At 37.0% G+C, this 17701-nt stretch overlaps 1 protein-coding gene across 11 annotated transcripts in view; it reads left to right on the top strand.

Annotated features, from left to right (window-relative positions):
- Positions 1-17701, top strand: part of CCSER2 (coiled-coil serine rich protein 2) — a 150451-nt gene that overhangs the window by 79392 nt on the left and 53358 nt on the right. For 7 of the 11 annotated variants that reach the window (XM_057530570.1, XM_057530568.1, XM_057530569.1 and 4 more), the window contains one exon: positions 11688-11883. The exons of the other annotated variants lie outside the window; for them this stretch is intronic. In XM_057530570.1, coding sequence (XP_057386553.1) covers positions 11688-11883 — 196 coding nt within the window. The remainder of the gene's footprint in view (positions 1-11687; positions 11884-17701) is intronic. 11 annotated transcript variants of the gene reach the window in all.

The following is a 17701-nucleotide window of genomic DNA, read 5'->3' as shown; positions in this document are numbered from 1 at the left end:
TTCTGTTTCTCGTATCTGGGCTTTTGATAAGGAATGGACATCAGAGAGTTGGTATTATCAGGCAGGAATCTGATGTAAAGATAGTCTTCATTGCTAATAATGAAGGTGATGCTTCCTTCATCTTTGATGGTTGGTTTATAAGAAGGTAAATTTAAGGCCAACTTATGAAAATTTAAAAGCCTACCTAAAATATGAACCTTTGCTTATAAGATTTATTCAACCATTTGACAAGTATTTTTTGAGAACCTGTATGTTGAGCTCTGTGCTAAATTCTCAAGCTGGAATGAATTTGGAGATGGTGTGAGAGGTGAAAGCTATAGATTGGTACTGGCTTCTTGGAGCATTGTTTTGAGGAGGTTAAAAAGAATTATGCAGTGTGTGAGGTCAGTTGGAATCATTGCAATTATCAGGTAGGTAGAAGACTTGTGCCTTTTCCATCCCATACAAATATGAGTAGTAAATACTTCCTGCTGCCAGGGTGTTTAGTGTATGGGAGAGACAGGTATGTAGATAGTTATAATGCAGTATTAATACAGTGTAATGATGAGAGGTGCCTCAAAGTGTTGTATACAGGACTCCAGGAGTATACAGGTTTTTGTCTAGGATAGTGATGCATAAAGAAAGTTACTGTTGAACTGATAGCTATGACTGTAGCAATTGCAGAGGATCAGTTTCTGTAGAAGGATGAGTATTCAGATGGAAAAAATAGCATGTGCAAAACCATGTATGAAACAGTGTGACATTTTCAGCGAACTGCTCTTAGGTTCATAGCTGAATTGGTAGGTCACTTGGAGGAATGAATAAATGTGATCTCTAACTGTAGATAGCAAAACTTTCTATGCATTTTAAGATAAAGGGTGGCAAATTTCAGCTTTGTGAGACTATTAATCAGAATATGCAAAATGGAATGAATTATCTGGAGATAGCAGTCTCTGTCCCTGGCAATGATCAAGCTGAGACTGATTATTTATCTGTCAGAAAAGTTAAGCAACATTTTTCAAAAACTGTATTCCTGGATGTCAGTAGGTGTAGAAAAGGGAGACTCTGATCAGATGAGTATAGGAAGAACAAGTTAAACGAAGTTAATTTTTTTTTAAAATAGTAGACTCTGCAGTGCCTTTAATATATAATTATAGTACTGTGATGATGCAAAAGGTGGTAAAGGAAAATATGTAGCCATTTTCCAAAACATGAGGACAAATCCCTTCTACACAGTGTATTTTGAGGGACTAGTGGTTTGTGGATCATCCACACTTGTGAGTCTCGATGAGGAGAGAGAAATGCACAGAACTCTTGGTGGTTGCTAATCTGACTCAGCGCGGAACTTCCCAACAAGTGAACTGACACATACTGGTTTGTTATGACTAGTTATAGGTTAACCAGTTTATGGATCCCCTCAGGCTTTTGGGTAGCTGTGCGAGGTTTGGGACTTCTGTATTTCTCAGAGCCAGTTATGGGGATGGGTGGTACAGAGAGAAATCTCATCCAAGATAAGCCTTACTCCAGCAAATCTTAAAACTACTATTTTCTTTCTATACCTTGATTTTAAAAGATTTGGATGTACTAACCCCAGGGCCTTTTAATATTACATGTGTAAAAGTTCCTCTTCCCATTCTATGACTTCTTGAATGTTGCTGGTTCCCTTTCCTGTCTGTCCTTCAGTTCCCATCGTTGTCATAATTAATTACAGGATTATGTCTTAATCTGTAACTCAGGGGACTGGTGGTTCAGAACCACTGATCTACTTTCTCTGTATTTTTGTCAGTACTGTTTCTCTTTTCACCTGGCCTATCCTTTTATTCCTCTTTTCTCCCCAGACCTCCCTTTTTCCCTACACCCTCCATTAACCATATGGAATTCTCTCACATCTTAACAAACCCATATCCTTGACTTCTTCACCTACATTCTCCTGATTGTAACTTTTTCCGAAATGTACTAATTCCTCAGTAGCATTCTTATGTGAAGGATTCTTATTTTCCAGGCACTCTAGTACTGTACTGTTTAGGGGTGAGGTCTTTGTCTTCCCTCCTCATTGTTACTTCTAAATGAAGTGTTCTTAAGCCTCTTTCATTTGACACTTAGGGCATTTGGCTTTATCAACTCCTCCTTAATGGTCCCAATACCTAGCTCACAAAAATCTTGGCCCTTGGCTCACTTTCCCTCTTCATTGTAAGCTTTGCTGCAACTCTGAGTGTAGCCTCCAATGTTCATGTGCATGATTCATTTAACCTTCTGACTCCCTAGTTCCTTAGGAGTCTCTTATATATAAGATCTGTCATCTGAGAATAGAGATAGTTTTACCTTTTTCTTTTTAATCTGGATACTTTCCCTTTTTTTCCCGCCTGCATAATTGGCTAGAATCTCCAGTACAAGTTAAGGAGTGATGAGAGCAGACATCTTTGTCTTCTTTCTGATAGTAGGAGCAAAGCATTTGGTCTTTCACTGTTAAGTATGACGTTAACTGTGGGTTTTCATAGATACTCTTTATCAGGTTGAGGAAGTTCCCTTCTATTCCTATATTGTTGAGTGTTTTTTTTAACCACGAACGGGTATTAGATTTTGTCAAATGCTATTGCTGTGTCTATTGAGATAATCATTTTTCCTTTCAGTCTGTTACTGTGGTGTATGACTTTGATTTTCAGATGTTGAATCAACCCTGCATTTCTCGAATAAATCCCTCTTGGTCATGGTATCCTTTTAGATGTTGCTAGATTCAAATTGCTAGTATTTTGTTGAAGATTTTTCTGTATACATTCATAACAAATACTGGTCTGTAGTTTTCTTGAGATGTCTTTGTGGTTTTGATATTATCACATAAATTGAACTGGGAAGTGTTTCATTTCCATTTTTGAGAGAGTTTGTGAAGGAGTTTTGTTAATTCTTCATTGAATGTTTTATAGAATTCACCATTGAGGTTATTTGGGTCTGGGCTTTTCTTTGCAGTGAGTTTTTTGATTACTAATTTAATCTCATATATTCTGTGGATGTCTGTTTGGTTTTCATAGTTTGTAGTGTTGCTCAAGTCTTCTGTTTCCTTGCTGACCTTCTTCCTAGTTGTTTTATCCATTAATGAGAAGGAGGTATTAAAGTCTCCAACTTAAGTATATCTTGTAGGGAAGGTTTGATAGCAACAGATTCACTCAGTTTGTGTTTATCTGGGAATGTTTTAGTTTCTCTTTAATTTTAAAGGATAGTTTTGCTGGATATAGGATTCTTGGTTGATAGGCTTTCTTTTTTTTTTTTTTTTTATAAATTTATTTATTTATTTTTGGCTGTGTTGGGTCTTCGTTTCTGTGCGAGGGCTTTCTCTAGTTGCAGCGAGCTGGGGCCACTCTTCATCGCGGTGCGCGGGCCTCTCACTATCGCGGCCTCTCTTGTTGCAGAGCACAGGCTCCAGACGCGTAGGCTCAGTAGTTGTGGCTCACGGGCCCAGTTGCTCCGCGGCATGTGGGATCTTCCCAGACCAGGGCTCGAACCCATGTCCCCTGCATTGGCAGGCAGATTCTCAACCACTGCGCCACCAGAGAAGCCCCGATAGGCTTTCTTTTAACGTTTTTGATCCCTATGCTTTCTGATGAAAAATCAGCTTTTAATCTTATTGAGCATGTCTTCTACATAATAAATCACTTTTTTCTTGCTGTGTCAGGATTCACTTTTTCTTTGGTTTTTGACAGTTTAACTATGATGTGTCTCTCTTTTGGTTTATCATATTTTGGAGTTTGTTGAGCTAATGATTAGAAAGTGATTTCCTTAAATGCCTTGCACCAATAAGTTTCCCAGCCTTTTGCCAAGGGGCTCCCTGTGTGTGTGTGTTCAGGGGTGCCTTCAGCAACCTGATAAGCAGATTGCAGCACTTTCTTAGCCTTCATTTCCTGCTTGCTCAGAGGCTCAAGGTCAGCAAAAGGTGAGGGATTAAGACCTTCTCAGGTATTTCCTTGGCTTTCACACGTGTGTGGCCTTCTCTATGCCCAGGAATATGTTGGAGCTTTCCAAAGCCTCCTGTGTACATCTCATTCCTCAGGTTTTCCTTTTAAGTTTTTTGGTCACCTTCTTGTTTGTCCCAAGTGGTATTGCCATCTTAGGCAGCTGAGATTTTAAACAAATGCCACTGATTTTTTTTTTTTTTTTTTAAACAAATGTACTAGAGATAAGGCTGTTCCCACTGAGGGAGCTCTGAATGAGGCCAAATAAAACAACTGCTGAGAATGGGCCTTTTCTAGGGAGGTGCCATTTAGGTCAAATAGTAACAATTCTCTAGAGATGGTGCTTTTTGGGGAGTTCCAATCCCATTTTACCTCCCATCCCACCCCCTAGAGATTGCTGAATTTCACAGCTATTGTACTTGTAAAGCTTTTGTTTTTCAAGCCACCACAGAGCTAGGAAGATAGGCAGGGAAATAGAATAAATTAAAATGTCAGAGTTTGGTCTTCTCATGAGATTCAGCTGGTTTTTTTTCAGTAAGTGCTCTTCAGTTGTTGCAAGCGATTCCAGAGCTCTGAAAAAGTTGATTTTGACAAATTTGCCAGTGTTCTCAGAGCTTTTATGGAGGAGTGGATTTTTGAGATCTTTAATTCTGCCATTCTGTAAGTACTTCCTTCTTTTCCTTTTGTCATGGATTTTTTTTAATTGCCTTTATTATTTAGAGCAGTTTTAGGTTTACAGAAATTTTGAGCAGAAAGTACAGGGAGTTTTCATATATTCCCTCACCTCTTATGCGCAGTTTCTCTATTATTAACATCTTACATTAGTGTGGAATATTTGTTACAATTAATGAGTCAATGTTGATACATTATTATTAACTAAAATTCATAGTTTATATTAGGTTTCATTTTAAATGCCTTGAAGCAATAAGTTGCATGCACATTCTATGGACTTTGACAAATGCATAATGATGTATATCTACCATTACTGTATCATACAGAATAATTCTACTGCCCTTGAAATCCCACATCCTCCATCTGTTCATCCCTTTCTTCTCCTCCCTATCCCTACCCCCTGGCAACATTCCTGACAAACACTGATCTTTTTACTGTCTCCATAGCTTTGCCTTTTAAACAGAATGCCATATAGTTGGAAACAGAATGTAGCCTTTTCAGATTGGCTGTTTTTAGCGATAGTGTTTAAGGTTCCTCTGTGTCTTTCCATGGCTTTATATCACTAAAGAACAGTGAGTTCTTTTTACTCCTAAATAAAAGTCCATTGTATGGATGAACTACAGTTTGTTTATCCATTCACCTACTGAAGGACTTCTTGATTACTTCCAGATTTGGCAATTATGAATAAAGCTGCTCTAAACATTTATGTGGGTAAGTTTTCAACTCATTTTGGTAAATACCAAGAAGCACAATTTCAGGGTCATATAGTAAGGGTATGTTTAGTTTGGTAAGAAACTGCCATGGCTGTACATTTTGCATTTCCTCCAGCAATGAGTGAGAGCTCCTGTTGATACACATCCTTGTCAGCATTTGGTGTTGTGCTGTGGATTTTAACTGTTCTAATAGGTGTGTAGTGACATCTCATTGTTGTTTTAATTTGCAATTTTCTAATGATATGATGTTGAGCATTTTTTCATATACTTATTTGCCATCTGTGTATCTTCTTAGTGACATGTCTGTTGAGATCTTTTGCTCATTTTTAAATTGGGTTATCTGTTTTCTTGTTGATTTTAAGAGTTCTTTATATATTTTAGATACCAGTCCTTTATCAGATACATATTTTACAAATATTTTCTCCAGCCTGTGGTTTGCCTTTTCATTCTCCTAATGATATTTTTCACAGAGCAGACATTTTTAATTTTATGCAGTACAGCTAGTCAGTCTTTTCTTTCATGTATTGTACTTTTTGTGTCATATCTAAAAACTTATTGCCAAGGTCACCTGGATTTTCTTCGTTGTTATTTTGTAGTTTTACGTTTTACATTTAGGTCTTTGATCCATGTTTAGTTAATTTTTGTGAAAGGTGTGAATGTCTAATTGTTCCAGTACTATTTATTTTATTTTACTTTTTTTTAAAAATTTATTTATTGATTGATTGATTTCTTTTTGGCTCTGTTGGGTCTTCGTCTCTGTGCGAGGGCTTTCTCTAGTTGCGGCGAGCAGGGGGCCACTCTTCATCGCGGTGCGCGGGCCTCTCACTGTCGCGGCCTCTCTTGTTGCGGAGCACAGGCTCCAGACGCGCAGGCTCAGTAGTTGTGGCTCACAGGCTTAGTTGCTCCGCGGCATGTGGGATCCTCCCAGACCAGGGCTCGAACCCGTGTCCCCTGCATCGGCAGGCAGACTCTCAACCACTGCGCCACCAGGGAAGCCCTCCAGTACTATTTATTGAAAAGACTGTCCTCTCTCCTTTGAATTGCCATTGCTCCTTTACCATACATATGTATGGGTATATTTTGGACCCTCTATTCTGTTCCACTGATCTGTTTTTTTGTACCACAGTCTTGATTATTGTCACTTGATAGAGTAAGTCTGTAAGTCAGATAGTGTCAGTATTCTGACTTTCTTCTTCAGTATTGTATTGGTTATTCTGGGTCTTTTGCCTTTTCATATAAACTTTAGAATCACTTTGTTGCTACCCATAAAATAACTTGCTGGGATTTTAATTGAGATTATGTTGAATCTAGCATTAAAAAAATGTGACAAAGAAGTTAAAAATACATTATGTTTAACTTTTAATATACAGTTTTTATTAATGGTGAGAAAAGAAACAAAGGTTTTGTGAAGTCAAACTGTGACTCAGATTAGGAAATAAATAAGGAAGAAAAATCTCAATCTCTCTCTGTCTCTGTCTCTCTCTCTCACACACACACACACAATCTCCATTCACCAGTCTAACCTATGAATCACAAATCTTAAGATTTGCACAAAAATCACACATCTTAGTAATCAAGAAGCTCTGATAGTAGTGGTGAAGAATATAAATATATGGATAGAGCCATATAATTTGGGGAGATTACTTTAAAACTGCAATAAGTGATTATGTAGCAATGTGATTATTAGGTGTGTGGGTTGCATATCAGGTGCTGCTACTGTATATGGATTAAGTTTGAATTGGTTTTAAAAAAGCTTATTTCTTAAAAATTCCTTTTTGTAGTTATTCTGATTGTGTTATTTTTCTTGTTGATTTTATTGGCTGTACTTACAGAACAATGTTAAATAATATTGATGATAGTGAGCATTTCATTCTTATGCTTCTGTAACCACTGAAATAATTTTTGCCTTCATCCATACATGTATTGGTTCAATTCTTCATATCCACTAGCCGTCTTGGCCTATGTTTGGCCACATAGGTTCTTCCTTTGCAAACACACTGCCAACCTTCCAGTGTTTTGCCCAACGCAGCTTGGAGTCTTTTGTTGCTTTCATGGTCTAATTTCCCTACTAGAGGTCCATGATTGTTAAAATTTGTACAAAAGTACAAATTTATGACTGTTAAACCTAACATGAGGTATTTTTCCAGTAATTCCTCTTTTTTTTTTAACATCTTTATTGGAGTATAATTGCTTTACAGTGGTGTGTTTGTTTCTGCTTTATAACAGAGTGAATCAGCTATACATATACATATATCCCCATATCCCCTCCCTCTTGTGTCTTCCTCCCACCCTCCCTATCCCACCCCTCTAGGTGGTCACAGAGCACTGAGCTGATCTCCCTGTGCTATGCGGCTGCTTCCCACTAGCTATCTGTTTTATATTTCGTAGAATATATAAGTCCATGCCACTCTCTCACTTCGTCCCAGCTTACCCTTCCCCCTCCCTGTGTCCTCAAGTCCATTCTCTACGGCTGCATCTTTATTCCTGTCCTGCCCCCAGGTTCTTCAGAACCTTTTTTTTTTTTTTTTTTAAGATTCCATATATATGAGTTAGCATACGGTATTTGTTTTTCTCTTTCTGACTTACTTCACTCTGTATGACAGACTCTAGGTCCATCCACCTCACTACGAATAACTCAAATTTCGTTTCTTTTTATGGCTGAGTAATATTCCATTGTATATATGTGCCACATCTTCTTTATCCATTCATCTGTCGATGGACACTTAGGTTACTTCCCTGTCCTGGCTATTGTAAATAGTGCTGCAGTGAACATTGTGATACATGACTCTTTTTGAATTATGGTTTTCTCAGGGTATATGCCCAGTAGTGGGATTGCTGGGTCATATGGTAGTTCTATTTTTAGTATTTTAAGGAACCTCCATCCAGTAATTCCTCTTTTGTCTCACGTTTTTACCTCTCATTCTGTTTCAAAGGTTCAGGTTTTCCTATGTGAACTGCATCATCTTCTCAGAATGTAAAATTTCAAGATCTTCATTATCTTTCATTATCTTATTTTTTTTCTTCTCCTGTTTTAACAGTGTCCTTTTATTTTCTGAAAATAACCTCCATTATGTATTTGCTTTCTGTTTCATTTTTGTCTTCTTCTGCCTCTGAGCCTTCTCAATTATATTCATTTTTTCCAGCAACCTTCAAATGGCCCTCATTGAGGTGTTATGTTATTTCCAGCTTATTGTCATATGGTTTAGCAACAAATATACACATAGATATAAAGCATTTTGTCAACATTTATCAATTGGGGAATCTAGGCGAAGGGCATATGGCATTATGGTATTCTTTTGACATTTATGTTAAAAAAAATTCTCAATATAGAGAAGTTAGAAATTATTGATAATAATAATACGTAGTAATTGGTTTTTGTTTAACAATTATTATAAGTCAAGCACCATTCCAAGCATTCCAACATATATTATTACCTCATTTAATCCTTATACCAACCTAATGAGATAAATACTGTTATCCCCATTTTACAGCTCAGGAAAATGAAGCATAGATAAAGTGACTTGCCCGGTGTGTTATATAGCTAGTGAGTGACAGAGCTGAGATTTGAACTCAGATAATCTGTGCATTAATTGAATAATATAAAAATGAATAAGTCCCTGTTTTCAAGTTATCATCAAGTTAGAGGTGATATTTATGCAGATTTCTTTCACTTATGCTGTGAAAGAAGTTAAGCGTCATAAAACAGTTTTATCTAGTTAAGGGGCATCAGGACTAGGAGAAGATGTAAGTTTGGTTTTGGGTCTCATGGTGGAAGTATTTGAAATGCAGCCTAAGGCATATGAACTTTATTTGGTAGGCACTGGACAACACTGAGAACTGAAGAAACTACGGCCCGAAGATATTAAGTATTTTTAAGAGCTAGTTACTGTCAGCCAAGATATAAACTTCAGTCCTAGGCCAGAGCTGTCTCTTTTATACTATTGTGGCTTTTCTAGATGCCAGTTCTTTGTCCCCATATTCAGTTAGTGATCAAGACCTGTTGACACTTCCTTTGAAATGTTTTTAATTCGTTAGTCCCTTGCATGTGGTTCATATTTATGTCTAAACCTAATATAAGCCATTATTCTATTCCTGATTCTCATGCTGTAGACTCCAGACCAGTTTTCTTCAGTCTCTTCCCTCTCTGCTTTTTCTCTTACTCATCTGGTAAAATAAAAAGTAATTTTAATTTTATTATTATCTGGAACTTTTTTAACATGACTGCTTCCAGATTATAATTTTAAAGTAGTGCTTTTTCATGTCACAGCTAAAGAATTTTAGAATCTCAGAGACGGAAGCTTAAAAAGAAAAACCAACCTAGTGGTTAAAATTCATACTTGTTACTCATTCAATAAAAACAACAACAAAAATAAACAAACAAAAAGCCGTTTCTCACAGAAAAAAGAAGACACAGTCTGTGTCTTCATGGAGTTTATCATTTGGCATGGATTGCAAATGAATGCAATGTATTGTGGCAAGTACTGTGATGGGGTCCAGCAGAAAGCTCTATAAGGACACCTGTGGAAGTACCAAGTGCTGTTTTAGGGGATTAAGGAATTTTAGGGGATTAAGGGATTCTTTCCCTGAGGAAGAGCTAACTAAATTTAAATTGAAGAGGAGTTTTCATTCTCCAGATCAAGTGTGCAGTGGAGGACAGAATGGGTAGATTGGCCAAGAGTACAGAGAGGTTGAGGACATGGGTTTGGAGATGAGGGCGATTGTCGTGTGCTTTGGCAGTCTCAGGTAACTGGCTATGGATTAAGAAGTCAGTCTGAGGGAGGCAGGTATATTGAGGGATGAAGTTGAAGAATAAATTGTATTCAGGCTGTCTGTAGTCTCATAAGCCACGTATAAGAGTCTCCTTGTCCCTGAAAAACATGCACTTTTGTGCCATTTATTTTCATTTTCTTTTTCTAGAAAACTTTACCTTTCATTTCAGTCCAACTCAAACCTCGCACTTTATAGTTCATCCCAGCTTCTTTCCTACCCAAGAAAATTTCCCAAAGTATGTCAGCTTTTTCTCCAAAAACATAACTCTTGTCTCTACTATTCATTTGCCAGGTGATTCTATCTTTTTGTCTTACTATTTAAAAAATTTTTCATCAATGTGTGTATAGCTTCTTTATTCAGTTATGGATGGTAAATTCCTACTAATAATCAATCAGTATTTGAAATTTAATAATTCAACTGTATTTTGAATCTGTAAAAATAAAACAATTAACTGTGAACAAATTCTTATCTATGGATCAGCAATTTAAAGGTTCTTAAAAATCTCTTCTTTGGTTAAAAGAAAAATCAGGCCTGAAATCAAGTATGAGAAGTAGCTTCAGAGAAAAATAATCTTATGAAAACCAAGCTCATATTGAATATTTGAGAATTTAGAGATTTGGGAATATTTGTTAAAAGCTAGAAAATTTAATAGAAACTGTATTTCTACTTTTGAAATTTAATGCATCCATGAATTTATCTTTAATCCTAATATGTTAATGTAGCTGTTATATTGGGGAGAATACTTTCTCAATGTATTACTTTAAATATTGAGATTTCACACATATAACAAGTTACTGTCTTAAAAACCACCTGGAATTATGTGTAATGTGAATGCAGTAATTTTTAAATTGCTATAGCTATGACTTGCGGTTAAAACATTGTGTTTTTCACGTCCGTGAAACACATCTGTAGTTGTGTTGGGTTTTTTTCCCCTCTTATTCAGCATGTATGTTATTGCATGAAACTAAAGGGAAGCTTAAATTTTTTTAGAGTAGATTTTTTTTAAGGTAGTTTAAGATTAGGAAATATGTGGTATGTATAAGACTTTTGTAAAACCTTGTTTAATCTTTATTGGAAAAGATGGTTTATCAACAATGTAAAAACAGAAGAATAACAGTGTATCTGTCTTAACTGTCTGCTGGCACTTTGAAGACATAGGAGTCCAGGGGTGTGTCCAAACTGGGAATTAATGAGGGTAGCATAGTTATGCAGCTAAAAAAGATGTGAAGTTTAAGAGGGTAATTAAAATTAGAAGCTAAAGATCAGACTATCAGTGCAGAAAAGTAAAATAAGTATAATTTTTTCCAGGCAAGGCCTTTCCTCAGAGGTTTTTGCTTCTACTCTAGTTCCTAAGGAATAAGATTTACTTAACCAATGTGTAAAATACACAAAAGGAGGGAGTGCAGATGATAATTGTGTTAATGACAACTAGGATTGATTGAACTTTTCAGTGGAAACAAATTCAGTATCTGAAGTGAGTAAAAGTCAAAGGCTTTGTGATAATGATAAATTATTTATAATAATCACTGTAATAATTTTATAACCTTTATTTCTTTCTGAAATTATATTGTATATCTTTTCCCTCCAACTTCTTCCCCTGCCCTTCCAGAGGCTCTCCCTATAGAGAATCTCCTTTGGGTCATTTTGAAAGCTATGGAGGGATCCCCTTTTTCCAGGCTCAGAAGATGTTTGTAGATGTACCAGAAAATACAGTGATACTGGATGAGATGACCCTCCGGCACATGGTTCAGGATTGCACCGCTGTAAAAACTCAGTTACTCAAACTGAAACGGCTGCTGCATCAGGTTAGTATGTAGTGAACATTTTCAGCTCTGATATTTCGAATTGCAAAATGGGTTGACTTTACTTAGTTTTAAAGTAAAGTTGAATTTCTAATGTCTACTTAGATTTGTGGAGAAATAATGGTTTAAATAGTACATAATAGGAACTTCTCTGAGAGGAAAAAAAAAATGTGTGATTTTGCATGGTGGTCTCAATACAGTCCCAGCATTTATGAGCTATGTGATATTTGGTAAACCCTCTGCTTGTTTCCTCGTTTTTATAGTACCTGCACTGTAAGGTTGTTGAGAGAGTTAGAGTTAGTAGTTGTAAATTGAGTGATTTAATACCTGAAACATAGTAGGTGTTCAGTCCTCAGTGGCTGCTACTATAATTTCAGCTAAGTGAGAAATAAGGAATAGCAATTTACATAATCATATAATTTCACTTTTATTTGAAACCTTCAAGTTTAGTCATCCCCAGTCTTCTCATTTTTTTCGGAGAAAATCTAGATGATGTGGTTGTCCAAAGACACATGGTGAGCTGATGGTAGAACCTGGCTTCTGATTCAATAACACTTTCTTTGTTTGACCAGAGCACATACAGGCAAAGTCCAATGCAAAGCAGAAAGCTAAGGAATAAAATACTAATTTTAAATCAGGAATATATTTTGTTTAGTTTTAAATCTATATTTGTATTTTGTAGACTGGGCAAGTTTAACTTAAAATTATGGTTGAGAAAGAACAGTCTGGATTTTCTGCTCAGTTTGCATTCTGAGTTACCTTCCTCAGGATTGGATATCCTAACTTCTTATGATCAGGGACCAAGTCTTAGAATTTCCGGTGGCCATCAAAGCCATCTGGCGGCCATCAAGATAGATGCTCAGTAAAGGCTATTTGAAGTGAACTGTGGCTCCTCTGTTAGTAACTACAATTAGTGTGAATATCCTGTTAGTCATGTAAATTGTTTTATATTACTTGATTATGGATTCTCTGGACTACTCTCCATTCTTTTTTTTTAAAATTATTTATTTATTTACATTTTTGGCTGTGTTGGGTGTTTGTTGCTGCATGCAGGCTTTCTTTAGTTGCAGTGAGCAGGGGTTATTCTTCGTTGCGGTGCGCGGGCCTCTCATTGCGGTGGCTTCTCTTGTTGCGGAGCATGGATGATAGGCGTGCGGGCTTCAGTAGTTGTGGCTTACAGGCTCTAGAGCACAGGCTCAGTAGTTGTGATGCATGGGCTTAGTTGCTCCGCAGTATGTGGGATCCTCCTGGATCAGGGATCAAACCGTGTCCCCTGCACCAACAGGCAGATTTTTAACCACTGTGCCACCAGGGAAGTCCCTGTTCTTCTCCATTCAAAAAGGTAGATATTTGACTACCTTTTGAAAAGACACTTTTCTGTGCTAAGGCCGGGAGCAAGAAAGTGGAGGATCCTTTTCGGATCTGAGGTTCTTGGACTCCTCTCGAGGCAGAAAGAGATTCAGTGATTGAAACACCCAGACATAAAGCTTACAACTTAGTTTAACTGTAACTAGGATATAGATTCTCTTCATAGTATTTCTCTTCTTGCTGGTCCTAGGAGAAGATTTTCTGTCAGGAGCTTCAGAGACAAAGGAAAGAGAAGGTAGAAAAGGTGGTAAATAGCTAAAATATGTTAAATATCTACTTGGAGTTAGTCATTGTACTAGCTTTACCACGTAGCCTCTTTTGCGTCTGGGTGTATTGCCCTGAAACATGAAGCATGATTGAATATCATCTAATTAAGACTAGGCCACCTCTAATAATGAGTGAAGTAGCATAATTCAGGAGAGAATAGGTGAATTGGTAACCAACCATAGGTACCATAAAAATAGAAAACTGTTTTTTGAGACACTTTATGAAAAACTGTGAATATCTTAATGGCTCTTTCCTGTCATTATGGCCTCTGAAATTTTAGATAGTACACATTGATCAGATTGACTTTATCCATTGTTTATGCAGTGAAAACAAAATTATGAGAAGAAAATTGTCTTTTTAGGACAACTTTAAAGTTCCCCAAAATGCTAATAGAAGTTAAAAGCTGAATTAGTCCAATATTTTGTATAATTGCCTCTTTTTTTTTTTGGCTGCGTTGGGTCTTTGTTGCTGTGCACGGGCTTCCTCTAGTTGCGGCAAGCGGGGGCTACTCCTCGTGGCGGTGTGCGGGCTTCTCATTGCGGTGGCTTCTCTTTGTTGCGGGGCACAGGCTCTAGGCATGGGGGCTCAGTAGTTGTGGCTCGTGGCTCCATACGCAGGCTCAGTAGTTGTGGCACACGGGCTTAGTTGCTCCGCGGCATGTGGGATCTTCCTGGGCCAGGACTTGAACCCGCGTCCCCTGCATTGGCAGGCGGATTCCCAACCACTGCGCCACCAGGAAAGTCCAGTTGCCTCTTAATGTTACTAAATTTTAAAAACTTCACTGTAATACATATACATGGCTTAAAAAAATCACGTAGTATCAAGAGGCTTAATGAAAAAACAGTATTTCTGTCCCTCTCCCCACTTCAGTCAGCCTTTTCTAATCTGAACAGGTTCCTATCTGAAGCTTCTTTAGAACTATCATACAGGGACTTCTTTTGTCATATTTTGGGATTTTGACTGTTATTTCCTGGATAACATATCTTCTTTTTTCTTAGTTTACTCCCTTATTTAGCTGGAGTATAGCCTTAATTTACTTCCTAAGAGAGGGCAAATGGGTGGTCAATTTTTTTAAATTAATGTGTCACTGAAAATCTCTTTTTATCTACTCTCACATTTAATTGATACAAATAGTTTGGCAGGGATGGAGTAGTTTGGCTGGGATAGAAGTGAGTTTTTCCTTAGAAATTTGAAGGCATTGCTTTTCTAAGATCCAGTTTAGCCACTGAGAAAAATCTACATTCTAATCCATTTTACATTTTGTTTTGTCTGTTTTTAATCTCTCTGGGAGATTTTTAGTCTTTTATTTATGGCATTCTGCAGTTTCACAGTGATATCCTGGGATTTGTTTGTTTGTTTGTTTTCCACTTAATGTATGGGTAAGTAGTGAGCTTTTTGAAGATTCATGTAGTGTGAAATTTTCTTAAGTCATTTCTATGATTATTTTCTTTACCCTGTTTTCTCTGTTTCTTTCTGGAATTCTTAGTAGTCAAAACTAGAACTTATGAATTTTCAGTCTTTTTTCTTTCATATTTTCCTTTTCTTTGAGTTTGATTATGTTTCTGGTATATTTCCTCAACTTCATATTCCAGCTCCCTGTTTCTGTTGAATTATTTATCTTGGCAATTGTATTTCCAGTTTCCAAGAACTCTTTATTGTATACCTTTCCTTATTCATATCATTCAGTTCTTATTTTGTCAGTAAACTATATTAAGTAGCTTGTTTCTGTTCTTTTTTGTTAAGATTTCTCAGGTTCCCTACATTATTATCTCTTTCTAAATGGTCATTTTGTTCTTTGTGTTTATTTTAGTTTCTCTTTCTTTTGGAATATTTCTTCAAATATCTAATGATTCTTTGTTGTTTATTAATATTTAAGAGTGAGGGGGGAAAAGTTGGTTCAGGACTCTTTATACATGGGCTGGGCTTGTCAACTGGCTGGCTTCATTTTATAGTGACGGATGGATGTCAGTGGACCCTCAGTACTTCCTAAGTGGAGGATTTTTCTTTCTGAGGTTTTGTTACAGTTTCTCCAGAGAAGAAACCTCTGATTTTTTTTTTTTTTGCTTGGAGTAGAGGTAGAAGACTGGGAATCTATTTTTGCCTTATGCAGACTTCCAGTTAATTCCCATATTTTTAACCCTAATGAGTCATATACTTATCTTTTCCTGTATCTAGTATTTTGACCCTCTTTGGAGTTTTGCAGGGCAAATTGGTTCTCTTTTTGTTCGTATTCCTTGTCTACATACACTGTAGTTGTGTCTTCCTCCAGTCCTGCTAAATCACTAGTTAGAGTTTCTGTCTGCTATGTCCCCTCTTCAGTTGTCTTTATCATTATGGTTTATATGTTATTTAAATTTCTTTACTCTCATTTTAGTATCGGTTTAAAAGAAAGATAAAAATATCTCTAATCAAAAGCCCTCTACTTCTTATCAATTAAAATACAGAGAAAAATACTTAAGTAGTACTTTAGTTGTGTGAATGCTTACTTATGAAACTTTAATGTGTCACAGCTCAAATTTTATTTAATCCTTGCATGTTGTTGTTGTTTGCTGGATTTGCCAGTAGAGAGGTGACGTTTTGTATTCATTTGCAAACACAAGAATTGTAAATAAACACTGGCGGCCAGTATTTGCTTGGGGCTTCTCATATGAGATTGCTATTATAGGGAGGAGTCACCCTTATTTCAATGAAACATGAAGCTTTTCAAGATTTGACTGAATACTAGCTCAGAAAGAAGAATGTCCACTTAGAAAGAGGTAGTTGCATAATCTCTTTTGTTCTCTTACTTTGATGTTCTCTAAGTGGCTTACCCTAAGGCAGTGTTCCTTAAACTCCAACAGAATTCTTTTCCTTGATTATTTTTAGCAAAGTTTAGTTAGGCTATTCCCTTATAAGGTTGAATTAAATTTATATAAGAATACTAAAGAAAAATGAATGAAAATAAAAATAGCATAAAAATGATTTCTGCAACCCGATTCTTATTGGAAACAACAGAATTTTATAGAGCTTCTGAGAACTTTACGTATAAATACATAAAATTTCTATTACCTAGTACTCATTAAATATATGTTAGATTGATTTTAATCAAACAATTTTGCATGTACCTTACCTGCCTTTGTTGCTTGTTATCCATCAATACAGTGGACTCTCATTACTGTCTTTGTCTTCTTGACATCCAGTACCTGATCAAGAGACCCTACTTGACAGGACGAATGAGAAGCCACCTTTGCATTTTGTAGACTTCCCTTTAGTATCTATTACCAGTTTGAAGGAATTGCTTTTGTGTTAGTCTGGGTTCTCAAGAGAAAAAAGAACCAATAGTGTGTGTATGTGTGTGTATTTATCTATCTACATGCACACACACATGTAATATATGAAGAGGTTTATTATAAGGATTTGGCCCACATAATTATAGAGGCTGAGAAATCCCAAGATCTGTAGTCGTTAGGCTGGAAACCCAGGAGACTGATGATAAAGTTCTAGTCTGATTCTGAAAGCCTAAGAACCAGGAGAGTCAATGGTGTAAGTTCAGAGTCCAAAAGCCAGTGTCCCAGCTCAAAGACAGTCAGATGGAGAGAATGTGAATTCTCCCTTACTCCACCTTTTCTTCTATTCAGTCCCTCAGCAGATTGGATAAGGCCCACCCACATTCGGGAGGCATTCTGTAAGTCCACACTGATGGTAGTTTTGGCAGAAGCATTGCAAGTGTGGGAAGCGAATCATATCCAGAGTAAGGACAATAAGGACAAAACACTGCTTCTTCCGTAATGGAAGTGATCCAGTGTAATCAGCCTGCTGCCAGATAGCTGGCCGATCATCCAGGGGATGGTGCCACATCAGGGGCTCAATGTTGATCTCTGCTGTTGGCAGGTAAGGCGCTAAGCAGTGACTGTAGCCAGGTGGGCCGTGTTGCTGAGTCCATGCATAGTCTCCATCCCTGCCACCGTGGCTGTTTTGTTCATGAGCCTATTGGATGATAATAGGGGTGGCTGGGAAAGAGGCTGACTGGTATCCACAGAATGGGTCATCCTGTCCACTTGGTTATTAAAATCCTCCTCTGCTGAGGTCACCCTTTGGTGAGCATTTACGTGAGACACAAATATCTTCATATTTTTTGCCTATTCAGAGATGTCTATCCACGTATATATCTTCCCTAAATTTCCTTGTCACCAATTTTTCACTCATA

The sequence above is a fragment of the Balaenoptera acutorostrata genome, chromosome 16 (assembly GCF_949987535.1).
Source record: "Balaenoptera acutorostrata chromosome 16, mBalAcu1.1, whole genome shotgun sequence".
NCBI lineage: Eukaryota > Metazoa > Chordata > Mammalia > Artiodactyla > Balaenopteridae > Balaenoptera > Balaenoptera acutorostrata.
Note: the sequence above shows the minus strand (reverse complement) of the source record. Positions and strands in the feature narration are given on the sequence as shown.